General features: G+C 35.5%; 1 protein-coding gene across 6 annotated transcripts; it reads left to right on the forward strand.

The window, feature by feature from the left end:
• Positions 1 to 2,393: 2,393 nt before the first annotated feature.
• P2ry10 (P2Y receptor family member 10) lies at positions 2,394 to 19,415 on the forward strand. Of its 6 annotated transcripts, XM_071606223.1 has the most exons (5): positions 2,394 to 2,507; positions 10,535 to 10,631; positions 11,088 to 11,128; positions 11,346 to 11,380; positions 16,805 to 19,415. In XM_071606223.1, exons 4-5 carry the CDS (start codon positions 11,358 to 11,360, stop codon positions 17,838 to 17,840), a joined length of 1,059 nt encoding a protein of 352 aa, XP_071462324.1. In that variant the 5' UTR covers positions 2,394 to 2,507; positions 10,535 to 10,631; positions 11,088 to 11,128; positions 11,346 to 11,357; the 3' UTR covers positions 17,841 to 19,415. The 6 variants fall into 6 exon arrangements, with proteins under 6 accessions (XP_071462324.1, XP_071462322.1, XP_071462326.1 ...); XM_071606221.1 differs by lacking the exon at positions 11,088 to 11,128; XM_071606225.1 differs by lacking the exon at positions 10,535 to 10,631.
• Positions 19,416 to 20,928: the final 1,513 nt, after the last annotated feature.

Raw genomic sequence — 20,928 nt, forward strand, 5'->3', positions numbered from 1 at the left:
TAAATTGGTTCCAAGTTTTTTAGCAGACCAGATAGAAAGAGACATACAACCAGTTGCTCAATCAGTATCCATGGGACTCAAATTAAACCAGTTGTTTAATAACAATCTAGTTTTTCCTGATACTAAAATTGAATAGTTCTTCCTAAAAAATAGAGTATTTGGTAATGAATAATGCACTCAAGAGCAGTTATTCTTCCTCTTCTACTGCTATTGTTAGACTAAAAAGCCTTTGAGAGGCTGGGGTTGTGGCTCAGCTGTACAGCGCTTGCCTAGCACAGGTGAGGCCCTGGGTTCAATCCTCAGCACCACATAAAAATAAATAAATAAAGATATTGTGTCCAACTTCAACTAAAAAATAATAAAAAAGCCTTTGAAACATCAAATCATAAACTCTTCCCAGACTAGCGAAGATAAGAGCCACCAAATAAAATGAACTCTGAGGGGAGACATAGGAAGAAGGGAAGCATTCACAACTGTGAGCAAAATGGGACAGCTGGACTACTATTTAAACTCTTATGACTAAAATATTTATTAATTGGTTCCAGGTGATAATAATCATTAATCCTAACTAACAACTAGAAGACTTTGTTCTGCAAATTAATTGGAGATGATGAATTATCAGGTTTTCTTGATTTGACCACAGCTTTGTTCCCTTTAAATAACATGTGAATTTACCTGAGTTGAATTGTTTTTTGCCTGATTGGGATGCTGACTTCTGATCTTTATTTGCTTCCATTTTTAGGACCAATGACTTGAGAGGGTACTTGCATTCAAGAAAGAAATGAAGTAATCTAAAAGGTTTAATATGTCATCTGTGAAATGAAGGTGGGATGTGGTGATGATAATTAATTGTCAGGAAATGATTCCTTTACTCCTGCTATTATAGGTTTTGGCTTTGAAGTTGAACAGGTCTGGACCTTTCTTTGTTCTGGGATGGATAATACCCTAGAAGAACTGGCTCACACTGTTCAAACTCACAAGGGACATATTTGTATCAGAAAGCCAATTTAATAATTTATAGTGAAGAACAGAACTGCCAAATGGCCTGAGATGTGTATTGGCCTGTCAATGTATTCTCTTCTCAGTAGGGATTCCAAGTCAGAAAACTAAATTAATAACAGATTGGAGGTGAATAAATATATGAAATCAGAATTAGGAAGAGGACTGCAAGGTCAAGCTTGTTTCATTTGACATACATCAGCCAGGATGCGTACCCTCTCTTTTTGCCAGTTCTCATAAGTTATGGTCTTATCATCAATCAGCCCAACCTCGTAGTTTCCAATGCTGAAAGCTTTTCTTTTCCATCCCTTTATGTTCTAGTGATTTTTATTGGACATCTCTGAGTGTCAGGCATAGTTCCATCTAGCTCTCTAATGGTTCTGGTTTTATATGAGCTTGTTGCAGATCCAGGTTGCTCTCCTACAAGAATGTTACCATCTACTTCCTTCTTTAATCCTTCTTATCTGTGAACTAGAACGCTACCCTTTTACCTAATCCACAATAATTTATTTTTTCTCCTTTGCTATACTTATTACTCACAAGGCTCTTTGGAGCCTGGGTTCTGAGTTTGGTTCCCTTGCACACTCATAGTAGTTTGTGTTGCTTTGCAAGCCTTGTTTCTAAGAATTGCTCTTAGATTTGGCTGAGGCTGTTGGCTCCAAGTGTGTGATATTTATTTGCATACTTGTGAAGCTCCCATAGGCAATATACATAATAATAAGAATCTCAGTACATTGGATGGAGATTCTGTAATCAATACTGTTCATTTATATACTTATGCATTCTTTGAGCATTTATTTATTCATTCATTCTCTCACTTATTCATTCAGTAAATATTCATGGAAATGTCTTGTGCTGGACTAGTTAGGAATACAGAGATAACTCAGACATGGTCTTTGTCCTCAAACAGTTTACAGTATTGTAAAGGGATAAGAAGGTACAAAAACAACTGAACTGCACATTAAATTATGAGTCTAAACATGAAGGGGTTGGGAGAAAGGTACTCATAGAGAACAGCTTAAGCAAAAATTGTCTGACTTGTATTCCCAAGGTTTCTCAGCCTTTTCCCTCAGGATTAAATAGCAACTTTCCCTTCAGTAAACCTACAGATTTTGCTTGAAAGTCTCATCTTGCCATTGAACCTTCTGGAATCTAGTGAAATAAACATGGGTTGTGGTGGAAGGGCCTAGGGTGAGAAACATTAAGAAAGACTAGTATGCATTCATTGTTTGAATGTGCATGGCCTTTGACTTCCTTTACTTTGAATTTCTGTGCACCAATGAAATAAAAGAGAAATAAAACTAGACCAGCGTCATTGCTCAAGGGACTTACCTTTAGTCTGTGCAAATAAGGTTTCTGTGGTGAGGCCCAAATGTACTCAACTTCCTCTTTAAAGAAGCATTTCTTTTCAGTTATCAACAGGATATGTACGTGCCACTCAGAATTAGGCTTTTTTACTCCTAGCTCCTTGCAAAGAAACAAGAGTGCTTGTCCGGCCTGAACTCCAGGTAAGTTATAGTCTAGGACCTGGGGTATTAGTGGTTCCATGTGAAAGGACTGGTGGGAGCATAAAGATCAGAACAGGCAAATGTAGGAACAGTGTCTGAATTGAAATGACCCCTGGTTTCTCATGTCAGAATTCTTACAGCAGGAGCAAAGGTGATTGCCTTTGTGTCTGACCAGAATTCCAAGTTAGGGTTAATGCCATTAGTCCCCACCATTACACCAGGAGCATAGAGTCTGTGGTGCAGCTCAGCCTTTGCTAAGTGTTGTGGTGGAAGGGGCTCGGGTGAGAAACGTCTTTGTAAATTGGGACCAAGAATTATAGGAAAAAATGGTAAGCAAAGAGTTGTTTTGGGTTCTACTCATTGGGACAATTTGATATACTTAACCAATAAAATAGGATTTGGATTACTGCTGTGTTTAGTTTATCTAGTTGTATAATGAAGGAAGATTTTTAAACAAACTTTTTGATTTGGTAAATTTAGCTTGCAGACATACTAAGACAAATAATCATTTCCTTCAGGAGATATGAAAGAAAGTAATATTATTGATTTTGGAACTAAAATGATCTTTGAGATGAAAATCCCTTGCAGTACAGATGAGGAAACTGAGAACCAGTGAGGTGAAGACAGAATCACCCTGCAAGTTAGTAACAGAATTAGAAATAAGATCCATGTGTTCTAACTCATGTTCCTTTTCCCCTACAGTAGGCTGCATCTTCCAGAGAATACTGTAAATGAATTTATGACCCTAATGATTTTTAGATTAGAAAAAGAGAAAATATATCATGTATAATCTGTTCACCTTGATCCTTTGGAAGGCACTTTTTTACCCAATTTTATCTGTACTGAATAGCAAAGCCCCAAATTGAGGCATTTATCTTTTCAGTTATTATTATTATTGAGTGCTAACATTTCTCCAGTTCTGAGACAAAATGACCAGGTCAAAAGAAAATTTCCAGTTGGGTAGTCCCTGAGAGTAGACTGTGAAAATTCAGTTTGCACCAGGATTGGTCTATACAGGGATAACAAGCTTTGTTGTAATTTTTGTGCGGGATAGTCTCAGATCCAAGGATCCAAGGATATTTTTATTTTGCTTCTTCAAGTGCAGTGGGGAGGCTTTGCCATTTTTATTAATTTTGGAGTTCCTCTGGGCAATTAAAATATGTTAAAATTATTCACAGCTAAAGTAAGTTATACACAGGAATATTGAGGTGGCTAGTGACTTCAGTTATACTGATAATCAGGTCATTCATGTAGGACAGTTATGTTTTTAGTGGTTTCTATTGAACACAGATCCTTCTTTGGTCAAATGCATTTCTTTTTGAGTCCAAATGGGAAAGCTGTTGAGTTAAATCCTAGCAATAGTGGAGCATAATACTCCAAATGAATGAACACAATTATGGGTGGTTTGGGTGGTGATTGTTGATTAGCTGTATTTGAGGTGAGTTGGAGTCCTATGAGGCAGGACAGTCTATAGCCCTCTATTATATTTAACAAAAAGGACAAAGATATTTGTTATGAACCCACACTTTCTAAGAGTTCCACCAATCAGGGAAATGTCTGTCAGGGGGTCTATATTAAAAAGAAAACTTTTGGCCAAAAAGATTCTTATACTTCAGATGAGGATATTTTGTAGGGAAGTTTTCACCTATTATTTATTCACATGCTTCACTGGTAAAGTGATGAAGTAGACAGATCCATACATAAGAAGTGAAGAAGTCTGGATTATAGTTCAAGTTCTGCCAGTGATTCATTTTGTGGCTGTGAGCAAATTGCTTCTTTTGTATGTATCTCAATAATTTCACCTATAATAATGGGAAAAGGGTTAAAATAGATGGTCCTAGTTTACAATAATTGGAGTCTAGGTGTTCAGTACCTGATAAAAGTTATATATCATGGACTGGTAAATAATGGGAATATAGTAGGGAAATCTAACTAGAGAAAGTCTTCTGAACATGTATTTCAGATTTTCATGACAAGTCAGTAATCTTTACCAATGCCCACTATTTTCTTTCAAAAAAGATTATCAAAAGAAATTTAACTTTTGGATCACAGATAAGTATATTTTTTCTTACATAATTTTCTTTCTTAAAAGAATATATGATAGGATATAAACAATAAACAAAGAAAAGGGTTCTGAAATCTGATTTCCACAATAACTCTGTATACAAGTAAAGAGGAAATGAACTTATATTTATTTACTGCTTACTGTGTACCAGAAATGAAAATTAGTACATTCACATATATTTTCCATCTACACAATGATCTATGTATCAGAAACTAAAATCTTACTTTTACATATGGGAAAACTGATGTCCAAAGATATGAATTGAATTATTTCAAACTAGATAGCCAATAAATAAGTCATGATATAATCCGAAGTCTGCCCAAAATGCATAATTCTTTCCTCTTCTAAAATGCTGCCCCGATTGAAAACATGATATCTAATTAGGCCTCCTTATAAATTATTAAAAATTGAATTGATCCATGTATGGAAAGTCAAATTCAAAATTTGAGATGTTTTTAAATGATCTAATTGCTTTAATTCATTTTAAGGATAAATATAATTTTTACTTCCTCTAATTGACAGAAAAAAATGTATAGACTTGCAGAATATATCCAAATCTCTGTGCTTCTGACGTCAAGAAGGGTTATTTGGAGTCAATATGTATTAATTCAGGAAATTACAGTTTCCAATTTTAGATGCTCCTCTTTGGCTCTGGCTGTGACTGAGTGAAAAACACCAGGGTTATGAGGATCAAACTAGCTTAGGTAATTCATGCGGGATAAGTTTAAAAATATATATGTTAAGTTCCCAAATGGCCTGTAAAGGTTGTTCCCCATTAACAAACTTCTTTCTCTATTTAATTTCTCTTCCTTAAAAATGATAAACACAGAGATTGGCCCTAATACCAATGAAAATAGAAGTAAATTTGAGAACTTGGTTACTTAGTGGTGCTACTTACTTAATGATAATAGGTGGAAAGAGGAGGGGGATTGAGGAGGGTGAAGACTTGTAGAGTTGGGAGTAAGGAAAGTTGGTTGGGAAAGGCACCTGAATTTTTTTTAGATGTTTCTAGAACCTGAATTCTATCCTCCTGACTTTGCCACTTGATAATTTAACAGCTTCAGGCAAATGAAAAAAAAAAATCGCTTCTTTGAGCCTCAATTTCCTCATCCATAAGTTAGATATGATATTCCCTGATCTGTTTATTCATAATAGATCTTTTCAACGAAGATAAATGTCAATTGTATGTAGATGTACTTATAATACATTAAGTATAAATCAGTAGACACACACTTATAATGCATTATTAAGTATAAATGTCAGCTGAAGTGTTATTGGCTATATTAGGAATGGCAGTGACAGTGCTCTTGGTAGGAACTGAGGGAAGCAATGCCTAAGTTAGAACTGCAAGGGAGTTAAAAATCACATTGCCTCATTTTAATAATAAGGAAAATGAAGTCCACAGAAGGGAAGGAATTTATCAAAGCAACACAAAGTGAATTTGAATAGTTACAAGAATCTAAGTCTTTTAGTTCCAAATTTAGTACTTTTTAACATATTCTACTGCTTTTGAGTTTTCCAGATTCCACAAGTGTTATCTAATTCAGTTCATTCTTGTTATAAAGAAATTGTACCACTACTTCATTGATCTATTATGATTTGAGTTCAAAGGTAAAACTACATAAATATATTGGTTTTGATATAATCCTACCCTGACACCTGGTGGGCAGTAATTTACCATATAAACATAGCACATATACATAAAAGTGATAGAAAGAGCCCAGAACAATAGGTTCTCCATCTTTTAGAAACAGTCTTATGCACAAAAATGTCACTTTAAAATATTTTTTCTCCTTGCAATGAGTTGTTTTGACAAGGAGAGTTTGAGCTTTCTCTAATTACGAAGAGCTTCATTACTACTTAAATGGTAACTCTTTGGGAAATTCACTTAGTCCTGCTAAGACTCCATTTTCTGATCTGTAAGAGGGCATCATAATAATTAACTGAGTTGTTATAAAATTTAGAATTTGCATACAAATTAGGACCTAGATAAATGTGCAAAATTCTTGGATTTACTATTTCACAGGGTCTTAGGATTTAAAAAAAAAATAAATTTATTGTAATCAGTTATACAGAAAAGCAGAATGCTCTTTGATTCATCATACACAAGTGGGACACAATTTATCACTTTTCTGGTTGTACACAAAGTAGGGCCCCACCACTCATGCAATCATACATGTACCTAGCATTTCTTTTTAATTTTTTAATGTATTTGTTCTAATCAGTTATACATGACAGCAGAATGCTCTTCAATTCATTGTACACAAATGAAACACAATGTCTTAGGATTTTAGTATAAATTTTGATGTCATAATAACATAAGCTCAGTTTAGCTATATCTTTTTGAAACTAGCATTGAGCTAGTTGGTTGAGAAAGGCAACTGAGTTTTTGGAGATGTTATTGGTACCTACGAAGACATTGGACTCAGGTCCAATGAATAATATTTGAAGAGCTGATGCACCCTTGTGTTCTGAGATAAAATTAGGTATTTCTACAAAATAAAGTGCTCAATGGTTAAATTCCCACTTAAGCATATTGGATTCCTATTGGAAAAGGAAAGCTTAGGATTGTAGAATTTGAAGCTTTTAGGTATCAAGATTTGTTAGAATCAAACCTTATTATACTTGCATTTACCACATTTTCCTCAGTAGTAGAAGGAGAAAGGTTATGGAAGTTTCTTAGGAGAGTAACTCATGGGAGAGACATAGCTAATAAAATTACCTAAGGCTCTGCAAATATGTGCCCATTCTCCATATTCTTACCTTTATAATTTAATGCATATGAACGGAGCCACTACTGCATGCTTAGCCCTCTACTAAGTAAAGTGAATTATATAAATGTCTAAGGGTCAGAATCTCAGAGAGATTGCATTCTCCTAGTGCAAACTATAAATTTAGTGGAAATTTGAAGAAAAGGGAAATTAGAGTAGGGCTGCCTAGTACAAGGGATGGGATGGGATCTTGAGATAGGAATAAAATACTGATCTCTGATATGGGATCGAGGCAAAAAACGGAGCTTAACTGAGTGTTAATCATAACTTTATACCAATTTTCATTATCAGGTATATCATTAAAGCCATACTTTAACAGTAACTCGGAGATGGTTACTGGTTTCCTGCTTTGCTTATTAGATTACACCCCTGTGCTGGTTATTCCCCTTAGGTATTTAACATCTGCCAACACAGCACAGCATAACTCTTTCTCCCCCTCCCCACCTTTTTTTTTTTTGTACCAGAAATTGAACGCAGGGGTGCTTAATCACTGAGCCACTTCCCCAGATTTTTTGTATTTTATTTAGAGACAGAGGCTCACTGAGTTGCTTAGGACCTCACTAAGATGATGAGGCTGGATTTGAACTTGTGATCCTCCTGCCTCAGCCTCCCAAGCCACTGGGATTACTGACGTGCACCATCATACCCAGCTGCAGACCCCTCTTTCAAGAGAAAAAAAGCATCACTTCTTCATTATCCTGATTTTGGGGGGTAGGAGGCTTGTATCCTGTAGAGAGCACTATAAAGTGGAGGCACCAAGAAGCCTTACTTCTGTAAGACTGGTATTGGAGCCACTGGGAATTCTGCTCTCATTTCTGTCTGGGTAGCTCAGAATCACAGAACTCAGGACTGGACTGAGGTTGTGGAGATATGTATAGCACTTGGAAATGCATTGAACAATGGACATAATGTGAGGAAAAGAAAATAATTGGTGTGAACAACTATTGTGAGGAATATTTTTAAATAGAAAAGGAAGATGAAAAAGAAGGATAAGGTGCATAGAATAAAGAATCATTATTTGGTGGGTTAGAGAAACTTCATGACAAAGAATTAGCTGAGGTGGAGGAGGGCATGGAAGTCTGGGAGTGAAAGGGAATAACTAATGAATAAGATCAAGAGAGATATGAGAGGAGTATGCTAATTCATCTTCAGACAGAAAGAACAGCTTGGGATGTACAAAGAGTGCAGCTTTAGATAAGATTTGTGTTGGGAGTGGACAGTAGATGAAACTGAGTTACTTCTCACTCAATAACCTCAATATTCTCTGTGAGGTAAGGGATAAAGCCATCTGCTAAGAAAGGTGGGGGATGGGAGAGCTTGAGAGAGAAGGAAGCTTTAGTAGAGTTGTTAAGGTGCTGGATAGCTGCCATGCTAATAGAAGAAGATAGTAATTAGGTGCATGAGAATAAAGCTGGAACAAAAATCTTAGGCTGGAGATCATTAATTTATAGTTGTGTCATTCAAAATAGACCCTGTTTTTTTAAACAGAATCATTCATCCATTTAGATAGTACAATAGAAAATGGATTGTGGACTTCCTCTTAGATTAGGACTTTGCAAGGTTGGTGAAGCAGAAGAAAGCAGAACAGGAATATATGAATTATTGGGTGAGAATAGTTGATTTGACAAACTATTTAATCTGGACACGGAAGTAAGTAAGATGATGAAGGATGCTAGGTGACACTAAAAGAAATGGAGAGATTTAGATATTAATCTCTGGAAGTGAATAGTGCAAATTTCAAGTGGAATTTGGTGATTCTGAGTGAGTCTGTTAGAGAAAAACATTTTAAAAATCAGGAATTAATGAAACTTATCAGAGAATACAAATTTAGAAAGCACTGGACTAAAGAAGAGGTGATTTTTTTCAGGTTTTCAGGGCAAGTGAATGCTGTTAGTTGCTACATTTAAAACTGCTTTGAAGAAGTTTGAAATTGTGATATATTTCTATAACCTTTCAAAAGTTTTATAAATGAAATTATTATTGGCTCCTCAAACAATCTTGGAAACTGGCCAATTCCATATCTGAATTTTACTTTAAATTCTAATTTTTTGAATTTAGATGATATTATTTTTTAAAAAAAATATTTATTTTTTAGTTATAGGCAAACACAATATCTTTATTTTATTTTTGTGTGGTGCTGAGGATCGAACCCAGTGCCTCACACATGGTAGGCAAGCGCTCTACCTCTGAGCCACAACCCCCACCCCAGACGATATTCTTTATCATCCAGCAGCAGGATGACCAACTATGCTGTTGCCTTGAACTGTCATGCTTTAGCACTGAAAATTCTATATCCCAGGGAACCCTCAATCCCAGGCAAACTTAGACTGTTGATCAACTAAAATACTCCCAAATGATATGGACTCCTTGTGTCCCATTCTTCTAATCCATCTTCTACAATATTGCCAGTGAAGTCATTCAAAAATTCAAATATAGTTGTATCACATTTCTTAGAATTTAAACCATTAAATGCATTCAAAACTTTCCATGCTCTTGTCTCATCTACCTTTGTACAATCTTCTCTCTTCCACTCCCTTTCCCCACTCTCATGTCCTGTCCTATATGTTCCACATTTCATACTATTGGCCAGCTGAGATAGAATGCCTATTGTTCCATTTTGTTATGTTATTCATTTTATACTTTGGAGTCTTTGGATGGTATTAATTTATCCTGGAATCCCTTGCTCATTCTTTTATCTATGTCCTGCCTATTCCCATACTTGATCATTGAAAACTCAATTATCCTTCAAGTTGTACTTTAAAACTTCCTCTTGTATGTAGGCTTTATTTCTCTTTCCACAGAAACATCTTTGTTTCCTCTTTCATGACGTGTTTTTGAAACTATTATGGTTAATTACTCTTGTGTCCATCCATGTGACTGTAAACTTCTGAAGGGTAATGGCCACCCCACCCCCAGTAACCTCAGCAATTAGCATATAAGATAAACATATAGCAGAATACCTGTTTGCTGATGAAATCACAAATTGTCAAGTCCCAGATAAGGGATGTGGATACAATCAGCATAGATTGGCATACTTATGGGAGCCTTTCTTGTAGAATTGGGGCTTGATGCCAGCTTTGAAGGAATGTTAGAATTTAAATAGGGCAGTGGATAAATCAGGAAAATTAAGATTAACTTTCTTTCTTTCCCAACTATAATTTCTGCTTTGCTCTCCAATTCTGTTCTTACAGGTACCAATAAAAGAATGAAGATGGCTTGGTACAATTGCCATCCTATCTCACTTAAGATGCTGTATCTCAAAGAATTTGATAGAAACAATCTGATATGGTGAGAAATGCATTGAGTAAGAGGCCTAAAAATCTTTCTTCTGTTTCTAACTCTACCATAGTTTAACCCTGTGACCTTGAACAAAGTACTGACTCTTTCTAGATACATCTCTTTATCAACTAAAACTAGGTAGGGTTATCACCATTATCTCTCCTACTTAACTTACAGGGATTATGCTGTGCTAACATAAAAGTTATTAACCACCTGTAACATTAACTTTAATTCTTAGGGAGAGAGACCATGGCAGACGATCCTGTATTTTCTATAGAACCTAGCACAGGGTTCCTAGGATGGAACCTATTGAATATATGCTGATTGAGTGATGGGCTTTGACATAGCCAAGTACTCAAAAATCCATGGAATAAAATATTTTGTGAGTTATTTCTCTTTTATATTGACTTTCCAAATGTAGAGTACTTTGGAGACTGTAGATGTAACTCTTCACTTCCATTCCAGATCCCATACACAGATAAGAAATGATTTGCTGATGAGATGAGGTAGGTATGCCCATAACAGAATGGCAACTAGCAAAAACCAAAGTTTGAGTAGCCCTTGAAAGCAGATCACAAGTACTACTCTCTTTCTGAGGTCCAAATAACAGCATTGATGATACTCTAAGATCTTGAGTTGTGCTGGTTTCTACTTATAAAAACAGGTAACCAGTATATCTGATCACCTGTAATTTTAAAATTTATTCTTTTGCTCTTATTTCAGGACTCTATAGGCATGGATTTTCTGAGTAAGAAAGGGTAAGTATAGAGAATATTGATGCTAATAGACAAAATTGGAAGACAACACTTTGGGGAAATAGCAAGCAGCAAAACATATCAGTTGTAACATGACTCATTTTTGCTCAATGCTTCTAAGTAGGAGCTTTGAACTATTGTATATTCAGTTTAGTACTATTATACAAGTAATCTTTGAGTGCTTAGTAGGTAGCAGGTTGGGTCCTGGATGTATGATGATGAACAAAACAGATTTTTTTTATGGTGCTAGTGAAGTTAAGAGCACAGTACTTCAAATAGCCAAATAAAGAAGTAAACAAACAGTTAAATTACAAATAGTGATGTTACAAAGGGCCAAAATAGAGAGTATGAGCATATGTAATTATATGTGGGATTACTTTCATAGGGTTGGTTATAAATGGTCTATTTGGCCTACAAACAGATTAGAAAGAACCAAAAATATAAAGATCTGGAGGGAGAAAATTTCAGAGAGAAGGAACAATGTATGCAGAGACCTTTGTCAGATAAAATCTTGGCTTGTTAAAGGAACTGAAAGCATCTCAGTGTGGTTGAAATACAGAAAATAAGGAAGATAATGGAATTAAGTGATATTTAAAGACATAGAATCCATAAGTTATAAAGTCTTTGGGTCACAATGAGAAGTTTGGAGTAAATGCTAACAGCATTAGAGAACCAGAAAATGATTTTAAGCAAAGGAATGGTATGGTGTTACAAGGAAGGATCACCTGGGTTATATGTGGAAAGAGTTAGAAGGGTTCAAGAGATGGCAAATCTCCTAATTAAAGAGAAATACATGTTAAAAGAATTTCAACAAGTGTGGTAAAATATAAAAGAGAGGCAAGGAGAGTACAGTGTCAACCATGGAGTCCAATGATAATACATGAACTCTTTCCACCCCATGCAATATTTGTGAGTTCATTGCAACTTATGTAAACCCTCTATGCCTCAACTTCCTCATTTGTGACATCGATATAATCATAGGACTCCTATGAGAATAAATGAGACAATGCATATAATGCATTTAGCCTATAAATAAATGGTAGTTCTCATTAAATGATAATACTAGTGTTAGACATATTATGGGAAATGGACTCCAAGGTAGGCAGTCCAGTACAGCAGCTGTTGCAATTGTTCAGTGGGGTAATGACAGTGGCCTGTATCAGGACAGTGGTAAGAGATACAGCTAGATTGTGGAAATTTGGGGAGGTAAAATCATCTAGTTTCTGATTGAATATTAGGGGTACTAGAGTAACAGAAGTTGAAGTGACTCTCCAATTTTTAGCTTTAGTGTCTGGGAGGAGAGTCAGGGCATTGACTGAATAGGAAAGAACAGATAAAGGAGTGAATCACTAATCTCACATCTCTGTAAGAGACAGGAACCCTAGATATGTTTAAATTAAAAGGGAGAGAGATTGGCAACAGAAGCAACATCAACCACGCAGATATAGACAGAGAAGGGGAGAGAGAGACAGAGACAGAAAGACAAAAGCAAGGAAACCGAAGAAACATACTTTGAATATTCCTGATAGTGACTTCTTAGGTTGTTCTCCTTTCTTAAATCTCAGTGACACAACTTTTTCACAGAAAGCTAAATGTTCCTTCTCTAACAGATTCTGTGTTTTTGCCCAACCCCTAATAAATTCCCCTGCTGTTTCCCCAGCATGGGGATTTTATACTTACTTGTCACTGAGAAGATTCAGGGGGAAACTCTTTCTACTTTCTCTTCAGTCTGGAGAAGAACTTTTGAAAAGCAAGCCATGAGAATCTCTAAGCTCACAACGAATTGTGAATTTCAGAGGCGTAGAAACCACAATAAAAATGAAGGTGTGAACTTGACCTCTAGCTTGCTGTTTTGGCCTAAATGGGCACTGTTATTTAACACAGAGGTGTAAACAGAACATCTTCCTTTTGTAAGTGAAACTTTCTTCACTAGTGGAGCCAAAACAAACAACCATGTTTGTTAAGTACAAAAATGGAAGTGTGATTTGAGTGGGTGTGAGCTGTTTCTAAATTTTGAAATTGTAATGCACTTGTATCTTCTTTTGCTTTCTTATAGCCTCTGCAGGGATTATATAATAAATAGTAGCATCAATGTTAATACTGAACTCTAAGTGGGTAGTGGCAAGGGATGATTTACATGTATGGGGACAAATATTTAGTTCTATCCTGATAGCCAAACTAGTGTTACAAGATCATACTATCTTACTATGGGATTAGAAATGCTCTACCATAATATGCTTTCACACGTCACAATGAGAGGTAGGTAAGCTAGCTGCATTCTACTATGTAGTCCCTCCAACTCAGAGAAAAGAAAGTAGAGTAGCGAAAATAGCAAAAGATTTGAAGAAAGCCTGCATGATATTAGATCCTATATTTACCATTTTCTATTTTTCTTACTTTGTGAAATTTATTAAATCTTTCTGAGCCTCAGTTTCCTCATGTGCATTCTGAGAGTAATAATAGTTCTACCTCTCAGCATAGTTGAAGGAATTAAATTAGATAATTCATGTGAAATCTTCCTTTTTGGATAACTTGGTGAATTCTTTGTTGTTATTGTTGATGGCTTTATTGAGGTACAATTAACATGCAATACACTGCAAATATGTCAAGCATAAAATGTGAGCTATTAAACCTTATACATACAGCTATAAAAATCATAATCAAGTTACTGAATGCATCTAATACAACAAAAATATTCTTTTTGTCTATAAAACTACCAGTCTTTCCTAACTCTTCCACATGCACAAACCACAGCAAACATTTTTAGTATTTTATAAATGAAATCCATGTACTTTTTAAGATGGGGCTTTGGCTTTTTTCACTAACCAGAGCTATATTGAGGTTAATCTATCTTGATGCATGTGTAAATAGTTTGCTTATATTGCTGAGCAGTATTCTTTATATACCACCTATATACCACCATACCTCTGGTGGTAGGGTAGATTGACTCTAATTGGGATCCCTGGAGGACCCTTTGGGCAGATTTACCTATAGCTTTTTCCTGACAAATTTACCTGGATGCATTTTTGATGGTCACAACATGATGATTATCTGACTTTCCCCATGTGAGAACTTATCCACCCTCCCACTCTAAATCATACATATATACACAAGAAGATTACATGACTCTTTCAGACATATCACAGATGATAGGCCAAATAGTGTGAGTGAAAAAGAAGAGGAGAGGGAGTGAAAGGGAAGAGGAGAGGAAGTGAAAGTACTTTTTAGAATAACAGCAGCTCATAACATTGACACTTTTCTGTGAATTCATGTCTTAGACTTTTGTTCTCCTATCATATCTCTATGTACTGGATTTGTTAATACATAAGAAGTCATTCTACCACTAATGTGGAGAAGCTAAAACCTATCACCCCTCTGATTTGGTAAAAACAAATTTGAAACAATAACATCAAAACACCACACCTGAAGAACAAACTCACTAATTTATTTCTTCTAATTCTAGAACTGAATAGTAGCAGTTATCTGAATCTAGTAGTCACTGCTGCAAAATGACAAAATGTATGCTTATAAAATTTGTCTTTGGGACAGTGGAATGAATCTGACATAACTTCCCTATGTACATTTATAAATACACCACATGGATCTCACCATCATGTATATCCACAAGACTGGGATGCTAATTAGAATAAGATATACTCCATGTGTGTATAAATGTCAAAATAAACTCTATTGTCATGTATAACTGAAAAGAACAAATAAAAATAAATCTAGTATCAAAACTTTGAAAATAAAAATTTAATTCATATTTGATAAGGTATATTTTCTATCAATATCTGGAATTATTTAGAATCTATATCCACATCCAGACAAAACAATAGAAAATTGTCTTTGGGAGGAAAACAAAGATGGAAAGAAGGAGGTATATGGAGAGTAGGTAACTTGTTCTCCCACTTGAAGTCACAGATTTTTCATTTAGTGGTTGTGTGGACATAAAACCATCTTTTCTGGGTATTGCTTCTTTTACCTGTATTATCTGGAGGTTGAATATGATGATTTCCAAAGGTCCTTCCCATTCTGAAATTTTACATGATAATTGAAGTAAAATAATTAGTCTGTTGCTCTCCTGCCAGTCATCTGCAAAATACAGACTGGACCTTGAGAAGATTACCCTAATCTTTCTCCATGTCCTAACATAATACATAATAAAAATCATACTACCTCAGAGAGTCAAGAAGTTGAGGCAGGAAGATTTCAAGCTTGAGACCAGCCTCAGTAATTTAGCAAGACTTTCAGTGATTTAGTGAAATTGTCTCAAAATACAAATTAAAAAGGTGTGGGATGTAGCTTAGTGGTAAATCATCCTTGGGTTCAATCTCCACTACCAAGAAAAAAAAAAAAAAAACTAAAGTATAAAGTACGATTGAAGAATTCAAAAAGTTTTCTCTTACAATGATTAATGAAAACAATGTTAAATTTTTTTCAAAAAAATGATTTTGGTGGCCTATTTTGCTGGTACCCTGAGCAATCTTAACGGTGATTGCTGGATATCATGAAATCCTGATGATACCTCACCAGTACAGGATTCCCCTTAGAGGGAATTTTTTTCCTAAGATGATTTGAATGGAAATGCCTTAAAATTCAGTTTCTAAATTCAAATATTGAAATATATTATGTATATATAGGGATTAAACTCAGAGGCACTCGACCACCGAGCCACATCCCCGCCCTATTTTGTATTTTATTTAGAGACAGGGCCTCACTGAGTTGCTTAACATTGCTGAGGCTGGCTTTGAACTTGCGATCCTCCTATATCAGCCTCTGGAGCTGCTGGGATTACAGGCATGCACCACTGTGCCCAGTAATCATATGAATTTTAAATAGGACCTAAGCCAAAAGAGACAGACAAACTCTAAGAGAGCCTCTGTCATAAGTTATTATGATAAAATGATAACAAATCCATAGTCCTCGATTTTGAAAATCAGCCATGATACTGCTTGAGGAATTAGGGTCATTTTTTTAAGTGCTGAGTGCCAAGGTAGAAATCTAGCACCCAATGAACAAAATGTTAAAGGAGAGGCAAGGGTATCCAAAAGATGAGGCTAAATTTCTACCATCTTGACTTGGAGTGACTGAGCAGTATTCACTCTAACCAGGGACTTGGGCAAAACAAATTTGGCAGCAAAAGAAATATACTTGCATGCTATACTCTTTGTTGTAGGGTGAATAATAGATTGAGTATTTAAATACACCCTTGCTTGCAAGACATAACTTAGAGAACCTGATTGAGCAGTTGTAGGAAAGTTCCATTATTCCTTAAGTGATTGACTGTATGATCTTGGATCAGTAGTACATCTTCCTTGAGCTTCTACTTTGTAATTCTAATATTCTGTACCTTTCTAAATATAAGAAAGATCTGGGTGTTGATTAAACAATTAATCACTGTTCTTTTTTCTTTGCTTTGGGCAGGGATCATAAATCCACGGCGTACCTTGATGAATATACTGAAATATTCAAGATGGGTAGCAACCGTACCAACTATGTTGAGACTAACTGCAGTGTCACTAATTTGACATTTCAGTACTCCCTCTATGCAACCACCTATATCCTGATATTCATCCCTGGTCTTCTGGCCAATAGTGCAGCCTTGTGGGTCCTGTGCCGCTTCATCGGCAAGAAAAATAAAGCCATCATTTTTATGATCAACCTCTCTGTGGCTGACCTGGCTCATGTGCTGTCCTTACCCCTCCGGATTTACTATTACATCAACCGCCACTGGCCTTTCCAGAGGGCCCTTTGTCTGTTGTGCTTCTACCTGAAGTATCTCAACATGTATGCCAGCATTTTCTTCCTGACGTGCATCAGCCTGCAGAGGTGCTTCTTTCTCCTCAAGCCATTCAGGGCCAGAAACTGGAAGCGTAGGTATGATGTGGGCATCAGTGCTGTCATCTGGGTCATCGTGGGGACTGCCTGTTTGCCATTTCCTATCCTGAGAAGCACAGACTTAGGCAACAACACAGAATCCTGCTTTGCTGATCTTGGTTACAGGCAAATGAATGCTGTGGCTTTGGTTGCAATGATTATAATTGCTGAACTTGCTGGATTTGTGATTCCAGTGATCATCATTGCCTATTGTACCTGGAAAACTACTATATCTTTGAGACAGCCACCCATGGCTTTCCAAGGGATCACTGAGAGGCAAAAAGCATTGAGGATGGTTTTCATGTGTGCTGCAGTCTTCTTCATCTGCTTCACTCCCTATCACATTAACTTTATTTTTTATACTATGGTAAAGGAAACTATCATTAGCAGTTGTCCCATTGCCAAAAGCACACTGTATTTTCATCCTTTTTGCCTGTGCCTTGCAAGTCTCTGCTGCCTTTTGGACCCAATTCTCTATTATTTCATGGCTTCAGAGTTTCGTGACCAACTGTCTCGCCATAGCAGCTCTGTGACCCGTTCCCGTCTCATGAGCAAGGAGAGTGGTTCATCAATGATTAGCTAAAAATAAAATAAGTAATTATAACTGTTTAGTTATGTTCTTGGGATTTTTTTCTAAAGGTCAGAATTACCATCCAGATAATTTTTTTAACTAAATTGAAACAAGAAAAAAAAAGTGTTTTCTTGTATGATAGTTGAGGTCACAGGGATGTGATAGCAGAGGGAGTGTTGAAAATGTAGAAGAAGGGAAAACAGTATTTGTCTTCCTGAACTTAAAAATTCAAGGTACTTTATCAGTTAAGAGACCTAGATCACGTTTTTACAAATGTTTGTAACAAAAGAGAAACTGGATACTTTAGCTTAAAAATTTTCTGTAGATATTGCTAATAAGATACAACAAATACAAGAATTTTTTTTCTCAAATTTAAAAATCAATCTCTTTTGTAAGAAGAATTTTATTTCTAAATGAGAGTCTGAGTGTTAAATCATAAAGAGGTGTAAGGAGTTAAAGCAGTGCATATGCTTCAGGACCACAAAATTTTTACTGAAGGAAGGGTGTAGAAAATCATTCATTCACTGAAAATTTATTGGATGTCTATTTTGTTCTGGACTGCCTATTTCTTAGACACTTTGATATATAGTATCTCATCTGACCCCTCTAACAAAAATGGTATAATGTGAAAGTTTCTAATACAAATGAATAAATGGCATCTCAGAGAGGTTAAGCAACTTGCCTTTGATTAAAAGTAGTGAGCCAAAATTTGTTGAGTATAAATCATGTATTCTCAAGTTATTCTCTCTATGTTATTATACTCATTAGGGTAATACTAAACTTAAGTGCAATAGTTAAGCTAAGACACATGAGATTAAGGTCATTTCAATATGATTTTCCTTGGATTACCCCCAAAAATCTATGGGTTATGGGGTTAACCTGTCATAGTTCAGGCTGCAAGGTCTCTGGTGATAGCTATGTTGTCATTGTGACAATCTATTGAATCATGACAAAGGGTCCAGAAGACCCAAATAGTTCATTAGTTTTCAAAACATATATTTTAAGGCTTAATACAGGTCATATAATCTTTATAAATAAGTGAAAGGAAGTTTTGAAACTGAGCATTGGACTTTTTTCTGTAAAATTTAGTTTTTAAAAATATGCCTAACTGCTTTTTTTTAACAACTATATATTACTCTTAGCAAATGTGTGTTTGACTTTTAAGAAGCTTTTCTGTAAGCAGGACTCACAGAATTGCATAGAAAACAAAATATTATCATATTGTGAATGAATATGAGAAAATATGTATCCTCTCTCTGGCAATCTTATCTTAATTTTCCCAAAGTTTATAGATACTGTTTTAGCATCATTATGGAGGATTTGAATACAAGCAATCCCTTAGCTTCTCAAGTTGGCATTTATGAAACTCAATCTGACATTCTTATCTTTTACATCTGAAATATAAATAGCATAGACATTGGGTGGAGGGAGGAAAATGCAAGTCATAGTCCTCAAAATATCCATTTGAACAGATTTGCTTTAGCAGAAGAAGGGACAACTAAAAGGAGGAAGTTTTTTAAAGAACAAGTTTTCTGGGGAGAGAGAATTCTGTAATTATAAATTAATAAAACTGTTTTTTCATGTGTATATATCTGTATGTACTTTATTAACCTGCATCTGAAGTCACTGTCTAAAGAGTTTCCATATGTCCTTGGACTTAATGGCAGCATTATAAGAATCATGGTCCCACTCTGAAGAGATGACATTGAAAGAAACCCACTTGGAACTACACAACCTGCTATGTTTGTGGAGAAAAGAAACCTCAGAATTTAAGCATCACAGGCTTCATATTCCCTCCTCTCAAGTGGTTGATGAGGCATAGTGCTTCATGCACAAGATTTGTGGATTAGTGGGCAAGTTAAATGATGTGCCTTTCAATTTGGCCACTGTTGGAAGGAAAATCTTTGGGCTTTTTCTGATATATGAATTCATAATGGGATTAGAGGAAAAACCACAAAACCATATCCAAGCAAACAATAGTTGGTTCTTGTATTTTAAAGGCTAGGAAATCTTGCAAAATGCCAGCGGGAAAGGTGACAGTGCTTGAGCTGATCAGATAGCACACCAAGAAATCACAGAGACTGCCTGAAACTATTACAATTGCCAATTATTTTAATAGCTGTCCCTATGATTGTCACAGGGACATGATGTGAGACAATGAGGATAGCCAAACATACATCCTTAGTTTTTCAAAATTTAATGCTAAACCCTACATTGCCCACAAATTGCTGTAAGATACCTATCATAATTCACTTAGAAAGCATTCAGAATCTCTTAACACTGATGAAAGACTAATCTGCTGATAGTTTTAGTTAAAATGGAAGAAATTTAATAACGCTTACAATAATGTACATGACTTTAATTGCAATTTATGCATGGTTATGCTGTTTACATTTAGGAAGCATGAAATACTAGCAAAGAGTATATAATGTTTGCCACTGAATAAGTAGATTACCATTATGTGTGGTTATTTCTATAAAAATATTAAGCATGAAAATTTTTGGGGTGGTACTGGCTATTGAACCCATAGTTTTGAACATGCTAGACATGTATTGCTACCACTGAGCTATATCCTAGCCCCACCATCAGACTTCTGTTTGAACATTTAACTCCTCTATTATAGAATTGCTTCTGTGAGAAAATCAATTTCTCCTTACATCATTTTGCAATTTCCATGAATACAATTTACAAAAAAAAAGAGATTACTGCTTATAATAGAATTTAAATCACATCCCCCATTTAAGGCTGTAAGTAGTATGGTTATCATATTTATATTTTTGAGCTAACACTGTGACTTAAAGTAAGTGTAAAATGTACTATACCATTACAATTTAAAGTATGCTGCTATTCTCTAAAGCTCTGAGGTGGTAAGTAACTTCAATTTTGTTTTATGAAGAAAAATTAGTTTATGTTATTTATCTGGGTGTTCCTTGTCCAAGATATACAGAATGCATAAAGTATGAAACCATTGGTTTCACAGGAGCCAAATTTCAAATTTGGTACTAAGGAGAAAGAAGGAGAGTAGCAAAATTCCAGGAACCTTTGGCATAGACTAGCAAATTTTCTGATTTTCTGGAGTTAGGGTGATGGATTTCTGTGA

The sequence above is a fragment of the Marmota flaviventris genome, chromosome X (genome assembly GCF_047511675.1).
Source record: "Marmota flaviventris isolate mMarFla1 chromosome X, mMarFla1.hap1, whole genome shotgun sequence".
Taxonomy (NCBI): domain Eukaryota; kingdom Metazoa; phylum Chordata; class Mammalia; order Rodentia; family Sciuridae; genus Marmota; species Marmota flaviventris.